This window comes from Tachypleus tridentatus, chromosome 13 (assembly GCF_004210375.1).
Source record: "Tachypleus tridentatus isolate NWPU-2018 chromosome 13, ASM421037v1, whole genome shotgun sequence".
In the NCBI taxonomy this organism is placed as follows: domain Eukaryota; kingdom Metazoa; phylum Arthropoda; class Merostomata; order Xiphosura; family Limulidae; genus Tachypleus; species Tachypleus tridentatus.
Window position 1 is genome coordinate 59,718,831 of NC_134837.1, and position 15,695 is coordinate 59,734,525.

General features: G+C 32.1%; 1 protein-coding gene across 1 annotated transcript in view; it reads left to right on the forward strand.

Moving 5' to 3' along the window:
• Positions 1-8,104: 8,104 nt before the first annotated feature.
• The window catches only part of LOC143236145 (solute carrier family 12 member 9-like), a gene marked incomplete at its 3' end in the record, with an annotated part of 45,792 nt that continues 38,201 nt past the window's right edge, over positions 8,105-15,695 (forward strand). Inside the window, exon 1 of the mRNA XM_076474433.1 lies at positions 8,105-8,495. Within this exon, the coding sequence (XP_076330548.1) occupies positions 8,114-8,495 (382 nt within the window). The remainder of the gene's footprint in view (positions 8,496-15,695) is intronic.

The following is a 15,695-nucleotide window of genomic DNA, read 5'->3' on the forward strand; positions in this document are numbered from 1 at the left end:
TCAAAGCCAGCTTTTATCATTCCTATATTTATTAGTCCTTCACTTAAAAATTCAGTTAAATTTATTGTCTTTACCACATCCAAAGGTGAACCATCCAGTTAGAAACAAAAACTGAGCTGAAGATGACTATGCTGCCAAAACTGTATTTTCCTACTAGTCCTGTCATTCTCATCAAGTATGAAAAAGATGATGCATCAACACTATTATTTTTCTTAATAATCTTAAACACTTTAATCTCATTTCCTGTAATTCTTTTTTTTTCAAAAGAATACAGTTTCAACAACTTGTAATCTATTCTTGTATAGCAAGTTTTTCATCTTGGATATCATTTTAGTAGCCCTTTTGAAGCTTTTCCAACAATTCCTAAGGTAAGAAGCATTAGACTGAGCATATTATTTGAAATGTGGCCTATCCAGTGATCTATACAATGAAATTATAACCTCTATAGATTTGTATTCAATATTTTTATAGATACTACCCAAAATCCTATTTGTTATGCCACTACTTGTATAGTTTAAGAGACTGATCAAACATTACACCAAGATAATGCTGTTAAATGTGTTCCTACTCAATTTATACTTATAATTCAAATTACTGTAACCTGTATACATTACCTTGCATTTGTTATAATTAAAATCCATCAGCCATTTATTTGCCTAACTCACTAAATGGTCTAAATCATTTTGTAAAGCAGCATTATTCGCTTTGAAGCTAGCAACATCCAATACCTTAATATCATCTGCAAATTCAAGTAAGTTATTGACCTTTCCTTCATATATGTCATTGATGTAAATAAAAAAAAAAAAGCAAAGGTGATAATACTAACCCCTGAGGTACTCCCCCTTGTGACATTAATCCAGTTTGACTGAAATCCATTTATAACATTCTTCTATGGCACAAAATAGTTTTGTGGATTTGTAAATAAAAAAAGAAAGAAAAAAAAAAGCAAAGGTCATAATAATGACCCCTGAGGTACTCTCCTTGTGACATTAATCCAGTTTGACTGAAATCCATTTATAACATTCTTCCATGGCACAAAATAGTTTTGTGGATTTGATTAGCACTTAGCAAATATTGCTTAGCAAGTTTTTAACACATTATGACAATTAAACCCAGCACTATAGGTCCTAACTCTTTGTAAAGACATCCATGAATGGAAAAAAAAAAAGATGGAAATGATTTGTTTTTATTCTAACAATACTTGTATTCAGCTTCAAACCCTAATATGTAATTGTACCATACATGAAATTTCATGAACAAAACAGTACCTGGTATATAAAGTAAAACTTAAACTTTGAGAAATATTAAATGATTCATTTGTTACAAAATATTACAACAATCAATTAATCAGAGAAGGAAGTTACTTGAAGATATTTCAACTGAAAAAGAATGCCACAAATCATTTTTCCAGTTAATCTAGTTTATTTCTAATTTTTGGTAAGACCTCATTCTTTTCACAATGTGGTCTTGGCTTTTCAAGAAGAAAATGTCTAGGGACTTTTCAGCAGCAATTTATCCCTTGTGTCATTACTCTGCATTTCAGAAGGTTTTTAGTGATTAGCATTTAGAATTTAATTATACTTTTTTTGTTTGTTCATGTTAAACCGATTAGTATGGTAAAGTCATAGCTAGTAATCAATATTTTAATATTATATGAATGTTAAGTTCTTAATTTTATAATGCAACATCAGAAAAACATTTTGAATTTCTCCTAGTGTAAGAAATGTCCTTTTTCTCTATACATCCTATTCTCTAACTTGTTTACCATTCCTTCAAGAAGTACAGATTTTATGATAAATTACTTATTAAAATATTGTCATTGTTCAGATAAAGCATAATATTTATAGCCTTTAAAATTGTTTGGTTACAAAGCCTTCAAATAGAAAATCAGACTATGGACCTTGCCACACACCTTTTATGTCCTCAGTTTCATGAGTTACAAATACCTCTGTCTATTATTTTTGATTCTATGTTATTTTTAACCAATAGAAAGCCAAGATTTTCATATGTAAAGTATATTATATTGCATTGTTTTGTGTACAGAAAACCATTACATTACAAGCTTCATTCGAGAGGGTAGTGCATCGACTAGTCAGGATGAATATTTAGTAGCTCTTGTCACATTTTGATAGTTATAGGACATTGTATACTTTTTACATGCTATTTTATATTCTTTGGTTCATTATTTAATTAAATAAAATGATTTGGTATAAAAGAAAAAAGAGTTAAGTGTCATTCAGTTACTGCAGAAAACAAAACAAAAACAAATGTAAGTACTTTGTTTCTTGGTTTTCATGTGTATTTCTTTATTTAGTAAAGTAATTAAAATAATTAAATTACATGAAAATACTCCTCACCAGACATGCATGCATGTGAGTAACTCTTGGGTTATATAATTCAGTAGTATAACAAGAGCTTCACATTCTCCAAAGATTTACAGTTTATAATGGTGTGAATTGTACTAGCAGTTAGAAATGGTTCAAAGGACAATAAAGCAATAAAATTTAAGTATTAACAAATATTGTATACTGTAATGATTTTGAAGTTAGAATAAACAAATGTACTTTCATGTTGTAGTTAAAAAAAGAAAGATAATTTAGAATCATTTCAGTATTTATGTTTTGGTGGTTATGAGGTTGATCAAATTAATCAACTTTTTATATGGAGTAAACTTAAGGAAAAAACAGAAAATATGTTTAACTAAAAAAAAAATTGAACTGTATTTAGGAGGTTTTAAGAGATAATATAACTAACATTTGATAATTTTGAGATTAAAATATTTTTAATTTTAACAAACAATTTTGTACTTGGACCAGTAAAAAAATTGATATTTTCACAGAAAAAGTTTTAGTGATAGTTCTTCATTAGAAACCTAGTTTTATGTGTACAAATGACTTGTAATGTTTACTAAAAGTCTTTCTAATTTTATGAAGATACAGTAGTATATTATTGATACTTTGGACTGAATCCATATTGAAAGTTTGTAACTGACTCGCTACTAAATGTGCAATGTATTTACTGTACATATATAGTCTAATGCAGTTAATTAGGCTGTGGGTGTATTCCAGACATGGTCAACAGACTATACCAAATGTATGTGATGTGATGTATGCATGACAAAGTGGTAAAATACTGTATGCACCATTTTTTTGGGAGTTTTAAAGAAGTGAACATCAGCTTTGGTGTATCACTATGTTGTTGGTTTTAAAGACTATACAAGGGAAATTAATGATTTGCATGTTATACTAAGCAAAGAGGCAAGCTACTAACCAGTGGGGTTGTTTTGATTCACAAATTATGATTCAAATCTGGATAGTTTATTCCCTGCTCTTTGTTTTCTTCCATCCAGCCTATCTTTTATCCAGTTAATTACAGAGATAAATTTTTTACAAGCCTTTATGTGGAACCTTGTCAGATACTTACTTAAAATTCACATACACCAAATCTACACCCTTACCTCCTCACGTAAGTGGTGTTTTTTTCAAAAAATGTCAGAAGATTTGTTTGTCAAGATTTTCTTATAGTGGAACTGTGTTAACTGTGTTTTGTCTTAAGTTGAAACTTAACATGATCAAATTGTTAGATATATGTACTGTTAAGGATGAGGAATATTGCTGAAATTGTTATTAGCAAAACTGAAAAACAAAACAAAACAGAATTTAATAACCCATCTACATCATGATCAGATGTGGGCCTTCTGTTATCATCTGTCAAAGGCTCTACTTCTATCCTAACATTTTGTTTATCCTTAATCACTTGACTACTGGCTATGAGCATTGCTCATAGATAATTTTTCTTGTTAAATATTACAATCAGAAATAGCCTAAAACTGAATTAAATTGTAAATTGGATTTAGTAGTTAATTAAATGGCAACATTTATTAAGTTTATGTATTTGCCATCAGGATTGTGTCATAGTTTTTTTCTTCACACAGATATATTTTAATACACTAACAATAATACAATTGATAATAACAGTTGTTAGAAATAATAATTTATATTCCAAAGTTATACAAACTTACAAACAACGTTGAGTCTTCTACCTGATCTGGAACTTGATATTTTATCAACAGTTCAAATTAGTGAATTAATTTGAGCTGACCTTTTGGGATCTTTCATCCTTCTGATGGTCTGGTGTTGGATTGCAATAGGACCAGTTATCCAGCTTAAGTCCTCTTATCTCCTCCTACCATGGACTGGATGATAAATTGCATCATGTTGTATTCCTCCTTCAGTCATCTGGCCCAGCATGGCCAGATGGTTAAGGCACTTGAGTAGTAATCTGAGGATCATGGGTTCAAATTCCTGTTGCACCAAACATGCTTGTCCTTTCAGCTGTGGGGGCATTATAATATGACAGTCAATCCCACTATTTGTTGGTAAAAGAGTAGCCCAAGAGTTGGCAGTGAGTGATGATGACTACCTGCCTTGTCTTTAGTTTTACACTGCTTAATTAGGGACAGCTAGTGCAGATAACCCTCATGTAGTTTTGCATGAAATTCAAAACAAACCAAATTAAAACCTTTCTGTTATCACCTAAAAGTGAGGTTCCTGAGTGGCCTGGTGTACATTGGTCTGCACAAGTCTACAGTGCCTGGGTTTTTGTAACAAAAAATGGAATTTAGTTTCTGATTCCTGGGCTAAAGGTGAAGACAGTAGGGGCCCTCCTCTTACTATGGCCCAGATGCTTTATTCCCATTTTTACTAATTATGGTCAGATGCGCTCTTGCCTTTCTATACCATTTATTGTATCAAATTGCATAAATATTGGATATGTCTTTTTTGGTCTGTATTTGCAACATATACTTTCTCTGTATGCAAAGAGTATACTTGGTATAAATGTGATCATCTATTGAGATTTTCATGCTACATGTGTCTTTATTGAAGGGTGATTATCAAGGCAACTTTTGCATTAGTACTGTGTGGGGTTCTAGCTTTTATGTGAAGAGAGGTAAAGTATTGTATCAAAAGTTATAATTTTCCAACATGAAATGTGTATATGGTAGCTATTACTTGCCCTAATGCTCCCCACCTATTCTCTCCATTTTGGTGTTTCTTTTTTTGCATAATTTCAAAGTAAAGCTTTGGCCATACAGTATAAGAGGAGTCAGGAGTATCAGGAGATCATGTTTCTCTCTTATTGATGGAAGGTTGTTGCATACTTATTTGAATACTACATTGTAGCTGTACCATGTGTAAACACATTGGGGTAGGTGGTAATATCAAGGCTAGTGGTGAGCAAAAACTGTGCATATTGAGGGACAGTATTGAAAGATAAAAGCTATTGTGTGGATAGGTGTCTGTTGGAACCACATTTTTAATGTAGGAAAATTATAATATTTGTAATGTGCATGTCTTTAGTTGTTAGTTTTTGCAATTTGTTTGGGGAGTGAGTTGGTGACAAGCTGTCTTGTTTTGTGATGTTTTATTGCCTTTGCAGAAAAGTTAAATTAATCTTTATTATATACATCAAATGTTTTAATTTTTACAACATTAAGGTGCTTTAAAATAATTTCATTAAAGAAGTATATTTTGTATTATTTTTGATGTGTTGGAATAATTAGTTAATTTAATTTGGAATTTAAGTATTAATGATAAAATTAATATGTTTGAGGACTTTAGATTTATAAAGACTGGAAATACATTTTAATGGAAAATATATAGATGCAAATTCTCATTAGCACTAGAACTGTCAAAGTTTTCACAACATATACTTGCATATATCAAGAATCACCATACAGTCATCCTTTTCACAACTACGTTAAAATATCAGTTTTAAATGAAAGATAAATAATTGGACAAAACTCAATAGATTTATCTTTCAATGTCAAATGTAATTATGGCCAAAATGGTATTAAATGGACATATTTTGGGAAAAATACAATAATTTAAATACTATAATAAAATAAACATAAAACATGTTGGTGTTTAGTATAAACAGTTGTATGTACATACAAAATTTCTTTTAGTGTAAACTTGTGGGTACATTGTTCTAAACAACTTGTGTTTTTAAAAGTCATGAAGAAAATTACATAACTTCTATTACAAAGTAGGCTAAATGGCACAGTTCATGCAGCTGAGCACACACAAGTCTTTTACACTGGTTACATGTATCTGAAGTTCTGTTTTATTGCATTTAGCTTCCTGGAATTTTTTACATGTTTCAGTGGATTTAGGCTAAGATTCTTGGTGCCTTGCAGTTTTCTCACCTGTTTTTTGTCTCAGTTCAAAGGCTAGCTTTAAGATGAAATCTTCCCTACTTATATTTCATCCAGTGCATTTTTTCTACAAAATAAGGAAATTGATGGTTGCCAGACCCAAAAAGTTATAAAATACAGCAACTAGACTCTTATGAGAATCAGAGTAATAAAGTGCCATTTGGTCTGTACATGTACTTTGTAATTTTTCTGGTTGTAGAAAAGCAGTCTCTGAGTTTTTCTTTTCATTAGTGTCAGTGCCAACATTTGTCATTTAGTGTCTGCCAGTCTCTGATCAGCTGGGCATGTTTGTCTTTCTGAGTTAAAGGAATTTATTCAAAATTTATTTTGAGGCAACATTCACCGGAGCTAAAATTTTATTTCAAATTTGTTCAGTTTGTTTGCCATGTATTGTGTCCAGCAACACTGCTTTTGTGACAAACAGCTGCTCATCTATAGTAATATTATCTTCTGGCTTCTAGTAGACAATGCTGTTTTCAGTGAAGTCATTCCAAATTTATAATACTAGGGCAATTTGCCTGTTTGGATTTGGGCATCTTTAATTGCTCTCAAGTCAAAGAACAAATATTTCAATATTTCTCTAAATCAATTCTGTGGCTTTGTCTCTGTAAAAAAAGAGAAAGGAATTTCCCCATTTGCCACCATAGATCTCAGGAATATATAGCAGTGCAGAGATGTTTTCCAGAAATCATTTTGCATCCTGCATGCCTCTGCATTAGAACATTGTTGGATGTGATGTAGTGTTTACGTATCACTCAGTAAGTGGAAAGCTCTGAGAGGACTGTCAGTGTTACATTTTGCATACTGTGTGGGTCCTGGAGTTTGTTTCAAAACATTTCATGCAGCCTATATTCCTGCAGCCTCAACACTAGAATTCATAATTTCCTTAGTTCCATCCTTCTTAGTGATGCAGCTAGAGTCACTGTGGTTAGTTAAGTATGAAGCCAAGTGATTGGCACAGCTGGAGCAGCTGCAGGAGATGAAACAGGTGAAGTACTTGGTAATGCAGAGGATTCTCTAGGACTGCTGCTTCTGCTACAACATTTTCTGTGTCTGAAGAGCTGTTTTGGTGGTGGTGGTCCTTTTGTCACTTTATTTGCATGGTTGTGTTTCACAATATCAAGACTCATTGCATTTATGATTGCTCATACTCTCCTGGTCAGAATTATTTTGTGACAAAGCTGTGAGCATTTTATCATTGGTTGAGTAGACATTAATTTTCTCTGAGTCATTTTTGAGATTCTGAGTCTGTCGGTTTCCCTGTTACTATATAAACTCAAATCAACAGACAAGCAAATGCTACTGCTCACATGAATTGCCAAAATTATAGGTGGACTGTACAAAAATTAATTCACATCAGCCAACAAATACTTTTTTTGACATCAAGAACTAAAATTTAGTCAAGGATTAATGTTATCAAAGAGTTGAGAAATCAGTTGAAGATAGAAATAACAATGGGCATCTACACAAAAAACTGCTTTGAACACAAGAAAAAAATGAATTGTATGTTATGAGTAAAAAGCATACATTGTAAATAACAAATAGATGGCCATTGACAGTTTAAGGTAAAAGTGATTATATATTTTATGTATGTTTTATTTTGTGATTCTAACCTTGAAACTGTAAGGATATTTAATATATGGCTTTAGGAAAAGTCATTAACAGAAAACAGCATAAAGGATCTGCAGTTTTGTGTGGAGTGTTGCAGAAATTGCTACAATTTTATTACAAAGCTCATGCATGAAAAAAGATTGGTAACATGTTTTCAGGTCTAGAGGAGAGCTTTAAAAATTGTTGAAAAATGTTAGATGTTCAAAGTATTGCAGAATTTTTAGTGTTAAATTATCTTTTGAAGCTTTAAATTATGTTTACATGTTTTTCATTTAGCACTTCTTGATGCCACTGAAAAGTGATTTGTCATCAATAGTATTGCTGAAAAAGAATGATGAAATTTCATCAGGAGTTTTGCAAATGAAAGATTCAGTGCGAGCTACAGCTGCAAATAGTCAGAACTTGGAGATGCCCCGCAAATCATCTTCAGTAAGTTCAGTCACTTCAAGTGGATCTAATGCAACTGCAGCTAATGATCGAACACCTTTGCTCAGGCATTCTCGCCTCTTTCGTAGTCTCAGTGGAGCTACTGGAGGACCTCATTCATTTTCTGAAATGAATGGTATTAATACTCCTAATGGCAGTACCCGACGGTTGAAAACATTTTCAGGAGTTTTCACACCTGTCTGTTTGTCAATGTTCAGTGCAGTGCTCTTTCTTCGAGTAGGTGAGTAAGCTATGGATAATTATGGTTAATAGCCATAGAGTTAAAGTTGAAATAATATAAAACAAATATGAACTGTGAAGTTCATCTTTGTTGTGATGTTGCAATCTTTAGTACTAAATATTTTTTATTTGTATTCTCAAGATGGTTCAGATGTGTATTAGCACTTTAATTAAAATAAAGTACAAAACAAAGTTTCAATATTCTTATGTCATCTTCAGTCAGGTTGAATATTATGTATTCAGTATGTGGTTATATTAGTTTCAGATAGAATAACAAATTTAGTATTGTTTTAAATGTGAGTTGAAAACTAAGTATAATGATAGGTTAGTTTATGCTGTTGTTTTTATTTTTTGCTGTCATAGAAATATTCTTAATTTGAGTGTACATTTATAGAGTTATGGCTAAAGTTTGCTAATCCATTAATCAAAATTATGATTAAATTGATTATCATAAAAATAATTAATCAAAATTAGTTTGTAATTATTAATCTCTAGTATTCCAACAATTGTCATGAAAATAATCAACTAACTGAAATTATTTCTGATATTTACTGTTTTTGATGATTTCACATTTCCAAGTCATACAAATATTGTTATAATGTTTATTTCTGGTTAAACACAAAGCAATATGATGAGTTATTTAATTTCTACTTGATTTTAACTTTATAATTAGTTTTTTACTTTAAGCTAGTTTGGCTTTAGTTCAGGTTTGATTCCTGTTGCTACAAAACTTGTTTGCCCCATCTGTCAGTGAACTGGATAAGTTTTCTGTGACCACTGTGATACTAATCAAATTTTATCAGTATCTGCTAAATTTAGTCAGCAACCCAGTATGTTTTCTGGTTTATATGGCAGTTGAACAATTTATAAAAATTTGAATGAGTTAGTATTATCGTGAATTTGGCCTCAAGAAAGTACTAGAAAAACACATATTCACAATTTAGATATTTTTAATTTTCTGAATTATCTCTCTGTATGGCTGTGAAAAACTTGGCTGTTTTCTTCTGCTTTTAGCACTGTACCATATTTTAATTTCCAGACTGGTATCATGTGATAAAATTTCTATGTCTAACCATATAATTCTCATTAAACACTATATTTTCATCCATTGTAGTGCATCTTAATTTTGTCTTGAATCTGTTTTGTACAGAAAGGGTTCTCTCACAATCATTGCTTGTGACACAAAAGCATAAAGTTGCTTGAACACATATTTGATATGTTAGGAAATAGATCATAATGCAGTTTAATAGAACTTTTGCATAAATATTTAGTTTTGAGTTTCTGTGTTTTTTCAATATACCTTTAAACTGAGGTTATACGTTTTATGTGAAATCATTTGTGTTAATCACTGACATAACTTCAGTTTCAGTGCTATTTCCAGAATCATTTAAAATTTTATTGAGTTTATTGGGTCCATAAGTCTGCAAGATAAGTAATAGCCTTATCTGTTAGACCTTAATCAAAATACAGTAGGCTCAAGTATTTGTTGTCTGTGTAAATAAATCTACAGATAAGATATAAAATGTTACTGAAAAAAGATCTTCATGTTAATTTAGGAGGTTCTAGAGATTGCATAAACAAATTATGAAAATTTTGAAATAAATACATTATTCTGTTCCTGAAATTCACATTTAACACAAATACTTTGTTAAAAAAACAATTTTTTTTTGTATACAACATACATTTAACATTTATTAAAATACTGTCAATTTTCCTGAGGAAATAGCTTGTAAGTGTGAAATTTATTATAATTGTTAATTCTCCAGTTTGGTTTCTGTCTAATGTGGGAGAAATACTCCAATGTCAGATGTGATATGTATTCTTTTAGGTGTGTAAGTGAGTAGAGATGCAAAACCAGTCTAAAACAAAGTAAATTTATCTAGAAATAGCTTAAATAAAACAAACAAAATTAGGAAAATAAATAAGTTTGTAAATGCTGAAAACATCTATAGTTATAGTTACTATCAGTATTTATTATCAATCATGAAATTTACTGTTAGTGTACTGCTGTTGGGACTTTCATAATCACATTCTTTTGATAGTTCAATGTATCTTTTCACTCATAGTTGTGGTTTGCTTTAATTTCAAGTATGGTACAAGTATCTGTCGAAAAATTCATTATAGACACACCAATTCATTATGTTGTATATTGATTATAGTACTTATTCTATACATGTACATTAATAAATGACAATACTTCAAAAACATTATGCATATTTTATGTTGATCTGATAGTGCTATGGAACACTGCTTTGTTATTGACAAAGCTGCTAGAGCTGTCTGCCACTGTCTTCAGTTTTGAACTGCTGATTAAAGGAAAGAAACGTATGGCAGTACTTACTGGCTTTTTCTTTCCATTTCAAATTTTTACTAGAAGGAAGGCTACTGGCTGCCAGAGCCTCTTTTCAGTTGTTTCTTTTGCTTTCTGACCATGGATTAAGATAACTGTACTAATCAGTTTGTTGAATGTATTTGATTAATGGGGCTGTTGTTTAATCATTTGACAAAAAGCACTGATTTCCATCTCTAGTCATAGATACTTGGACAAATGCATAGCAGACAAGCAGTGTGAGATAATGGAAGAAAATGACATTGGAAGATTCCTTTATTGTAGAAACAGACAATATCACTTGCATAGAGAGAGCCCAACATATCCTTCTGGAGAAATGCCTTGACCATCCCACAACATTTTGTGGTTGTGTTCTTATCCAGCATGTTCTTATAGGAAATATCATGATACTGAAGTGGTGGTTTCACAATAAAGATCCAGTCTAAAGAAGGTTCAAGGTTTTCATCTTCTGATGCACTATTCATTAACATTCAAAATCAGGAAGGAGTTAAATCTGTTAGTGAAAACATGATGGGGTTCCATGTGAGTGATTTTTGAAGATGTAAGGGTTTTAAAACAGATTTTAAAAGTAATTGGCATGCTAATGCATATAGTACACAAGATAAATAAATTTGGAATTGAAAACCTGCAGATGGGGATTGTAAAAAAAAAGTAAGCAAACAAGACTATATACTCTGCCTGTTATTTACTTAAACTACAAAACTGCTAACTTCATACTGTTACTTAGAATTATATTTGGTGGAGTCATAAACAGAGATTTGTAATTTGATAAGTAATGTCTACAGTATCTCTAGCCTTATTTCCTTTTTAATGATCTTCCTTTGTAAGCATGTAACTTCTCAGTTTTTTATTTATCATGTTTGATGGCTTGATGTATGTTTATCTATGGGCAAAGGGTTACTTCATGTGGTGATAGCAAAACATTGTAATGATAATAAACATAGCTAATGGATATGGTGCATGCTGATTAACTATAGCTATTCATTATTTGACCACATTAATTTGATGTAAAATGTTAAGCTGCAGCTGGAGATTACCATGTAGATTTGTTTGAGAATGTAGTGAGGTTTTGTAATGTCTATATGACTAAATTCTCTGTATATAATACATAGCAATGGGCAAATCTGTGCTTTGACTAAACACACCCCTCACTTACTTCCATATATAAAGTTTTGTGAGTAGAAGTCCTTTTCAAACAAAACGTAATCCAAAATAACACTGTAAATAAACCTTTGTCTTTTGAAGTAATAAAATTTAATATTATATGTATTTATTTATTTATTTTTTGTTACTCCACTTCATATGTAATATAGGGGTTGACTGTTTAAAGATAACAATTGTAAAGTGTATACAAAGCTTTGAGTATCTACAAGTTAGTCATCTAATGCTTCTCTATTATTGGCTGGTAATTTTGTTTCACTCTGTACATAAGCTTTTAAAGGAACATGAGATAATTTATAAGAAAGCTAACTCCAAGGAGTATTGATAACGTCATTTATACTACAGTTATGATGGATTTTAGCTTGTGTAAAATAGGGAAGCAATAAATTGTCTTATAAGAACCCATATGATCTTTGCTGTACCTGATTTAGTATTATACAGAAAGTTTGAGTGCAATATACCAAGCCAGTTTTCACTACAGGTTAGCAAGAGAATTGTAATAAAAATAATTACTTATGAGCCATTTTTGATTGGATTTTCTTTTCTTTGAAAGTCTAATGTGTGCTTTTTTACATTTTACCTTGTACAGCTTCAGCAGTCAAGGTTTTAAAGAGTTTTTTAACTTAATCTTTACCTTTTAAGGTGCTTTTTGCCCAATTGTTTCATTAAGATTTTATGCAGCTTCTTATGATCATTATTATAAACCACTATCATGATACATGATAAGTTAAAGATTTTGGCCAGAGGAATTCAGACTGGTGAGAAAGCATATGGTTTATTATAAATTTTAAATTATAAGCTACAACTTTAACATGTTCATATTAAAAATGATGTGGAACAATTTTAACATGATTTTCATTTACTATTATATTTAGTCTGAATCTTAGTATCTCAATCTTAACAAAGTGGAAATTTATTACATTTATAAAGCATTTAGTACTTTGTTACTATTGAAATTGGTAATAAATATTTATTATCAGTTTTCAAATAAACCTATAATGATCTTGATTACAATGAAGTCCTACTATGATTTGGTTATCCAGTACATTACCATCTTAACTACCTGTGTTATCTGTGACAGGATTAAAGTCCCAAATGGGTAATTTTCATCCTGAAAGTTACAGTATCAACCAACTCCAGAGCTATAAATTAAGCAGGTTAGCAGGAACTGGTGTTGTTAGTATAATCATGTAATGACCCAAAATTGGTACAGATAAATTTAAATTATTACTTACATATAAACTTTTTTGTTAAGTTTGTAAGCGTATCTCATGTCTAGAATACATTCCCACTCATCTACATAGACACATTACTCAGTCAAACATGTATGCATATAGACCATATTACTAAATTAATTTATGTGACTTCTGCAATTTGGACAGCTACTACACTGTGTTTGTTAAGCTCTACAAACAGAGTCCCAAAGATAACCATAATGCTTATAGTTCAACACAGATTAAAAACTTATCTTAATTCTCCTAATTCTCACTTTGTTTCATACTGTTCTTAAAACTTTGCACATAGCTGCAAGCTTTCATTCAAATACTGAGTTTGTTTAAAGATAAAGTTAATTTTTTCTATAGTGAATGATACAAGTTAGTAGTGTGTGTGTTTTACAAATCTTCCCAATTGACAAGCAAGCATAACCAAAAACAACTTATTCACAACCATTCTTCATTAAATGGATATCCAGATGTTATTCAGGATGAAGTAAGATCCCAACATTACAAGTTTGTCCAACTGCTAAGCTCTTGATCTCTTTCGAAAGTTGAGAACCACTTCTTTTAATACTTTATTCAGTGTATGTACTATAATCAAAATAGATGGACAATTTTATCAATTAATAAATTAATTATCTATAAGAAGCAGTTACATTAGTTAATCTCTTGGAAACTTATCAGTTAATAGAAATTATGATTATTCAGTTTGCTCTTTCAGTATGGCCATCTGTAATTTGTGGGGACCATATACGAAGTTATCATTTGTGTAACAATACATAATGTAACAGATGTTTTTAAGGTATCTTCACAGAATTGGTAATATTTTGTTGAAGATTATCATTACATATTATAATTTATCATAGATGAGCCCCCCTCAGTGTGGATTCCTGTAAGTGGTGAGGGTACTTCCCAGGGAAGGTTCTGTTTTTTCAGTTTACCTCATCTGGAATTTAAACATCCATCCACATGTTTGATGTGCTTGGTGACTCGCAAAGGGGAGGAGAGGATCCTGATGGTTGAAGGGTCCAACCCTGACACACCACTTTGGCCTTGAATTCCTGTAGATGGGTGGCCCCCTGGGTCAAACAGCTGGTCCACTTGGGCTAGGGTCAACCAAGTACCAGTGTTTAATGTTCTCAGCAGGTGTTGTGGGTATTGTATCTGATGCTGGTGTTTGGGTATAGTGCTCACAAAACACTGGTGTTGCTGCAGTGTCCTTGTTTGCCATTGCAGTGTGTCCCCATAGGGCTCCATGGTGGGTGGGGTCAGTGGGCAGTGAAATATTCCTTTTTTATTATGGATCCTCCAAATAAAAACTTAAATAAAATATTGAAAAAACAATCCACAAGTAAAAGACCACATCTTGAAGATTCTGAGCAGCAATCTTTGACATGCACCTGTTGTAACTCATTTTCTTATACTACATTTTCTTTCAGACAAACCTTTAGGGCAAATGTCTCTCTTTTCATTCAGAAGGGGCTAGAGGGACAGCGGTTTGGTCACCAAGACGCCATGTCTGGGTTCCTTGATGTGTGCTTGTTGTGGTGGCAAGGACCACGATGCATATGAATGTGAAACAGACCCTCATTGCATCAATTGCAATGGCTCTCACCTGTCTTACTTTTGTTCTTGCTCTAAATGGTTGGAAGGAAAAGAGGTCCAGCATTTGAAAATGATTCATAACATTACTTACCCTGAGGCTCAAAAGTTGCTGTCCACTACTTCATCTCTCGGCATATGCTACTGCACTTTGTTCCACTACTACAGTGGGAGTGCAGACGGATATTGCTCTGCCTCCAAAAAAGAATCGCTCTCAATCCAAATGAAGTGTTTTGACCTCTATGGTTAAAAAAATCAATGAATCAACTTCAACACCCATCTCTGTCCCTTTTATACATTCCAGCAAATCCCAAGATACACTTCCTTTGGTTTCATGTACAGGCATTTCCTCGAGTACATCTTCTCCCACCCCAAGATGCAAAACGATCATTTTTTCATGTCCTCAGTTGCTGGAATCCTCTTCCAACAGCAAAGACATGTCCAATCAACCCAGGGCAGAATCCATTTATGTGAACAGACCTCCCTTGAATAAAGATAATAAAGAAAAAAGATGTGGTTGTAAACAGAAGGGTTCTCCACCCAATTTGCCTACACATAAAAAAAATAGCCACCTTAATACAATGGAACTGTTGAGGTTTACATTGTAATCTGGATGACATCAAGACATTGATTGCTTTGTACCATCCTGTATGTCTTTCCTTACAGGAAACATTTCTGAAATCTGCTGATACAGTCACCTTCGGCAGTTTTCTTTATACAGAAATGACAGGCTGTGTGATGGACGAGTGCATGGAGGGGTGGCACTGTTGGCTGATCACTGATCAGCATGTGCCTACCCTGTATTTGCCACTTGACACACCTTTGGAGGCTGTAACTATCTGTGTTTCTTGTACCATCACTGTTTGTTCTT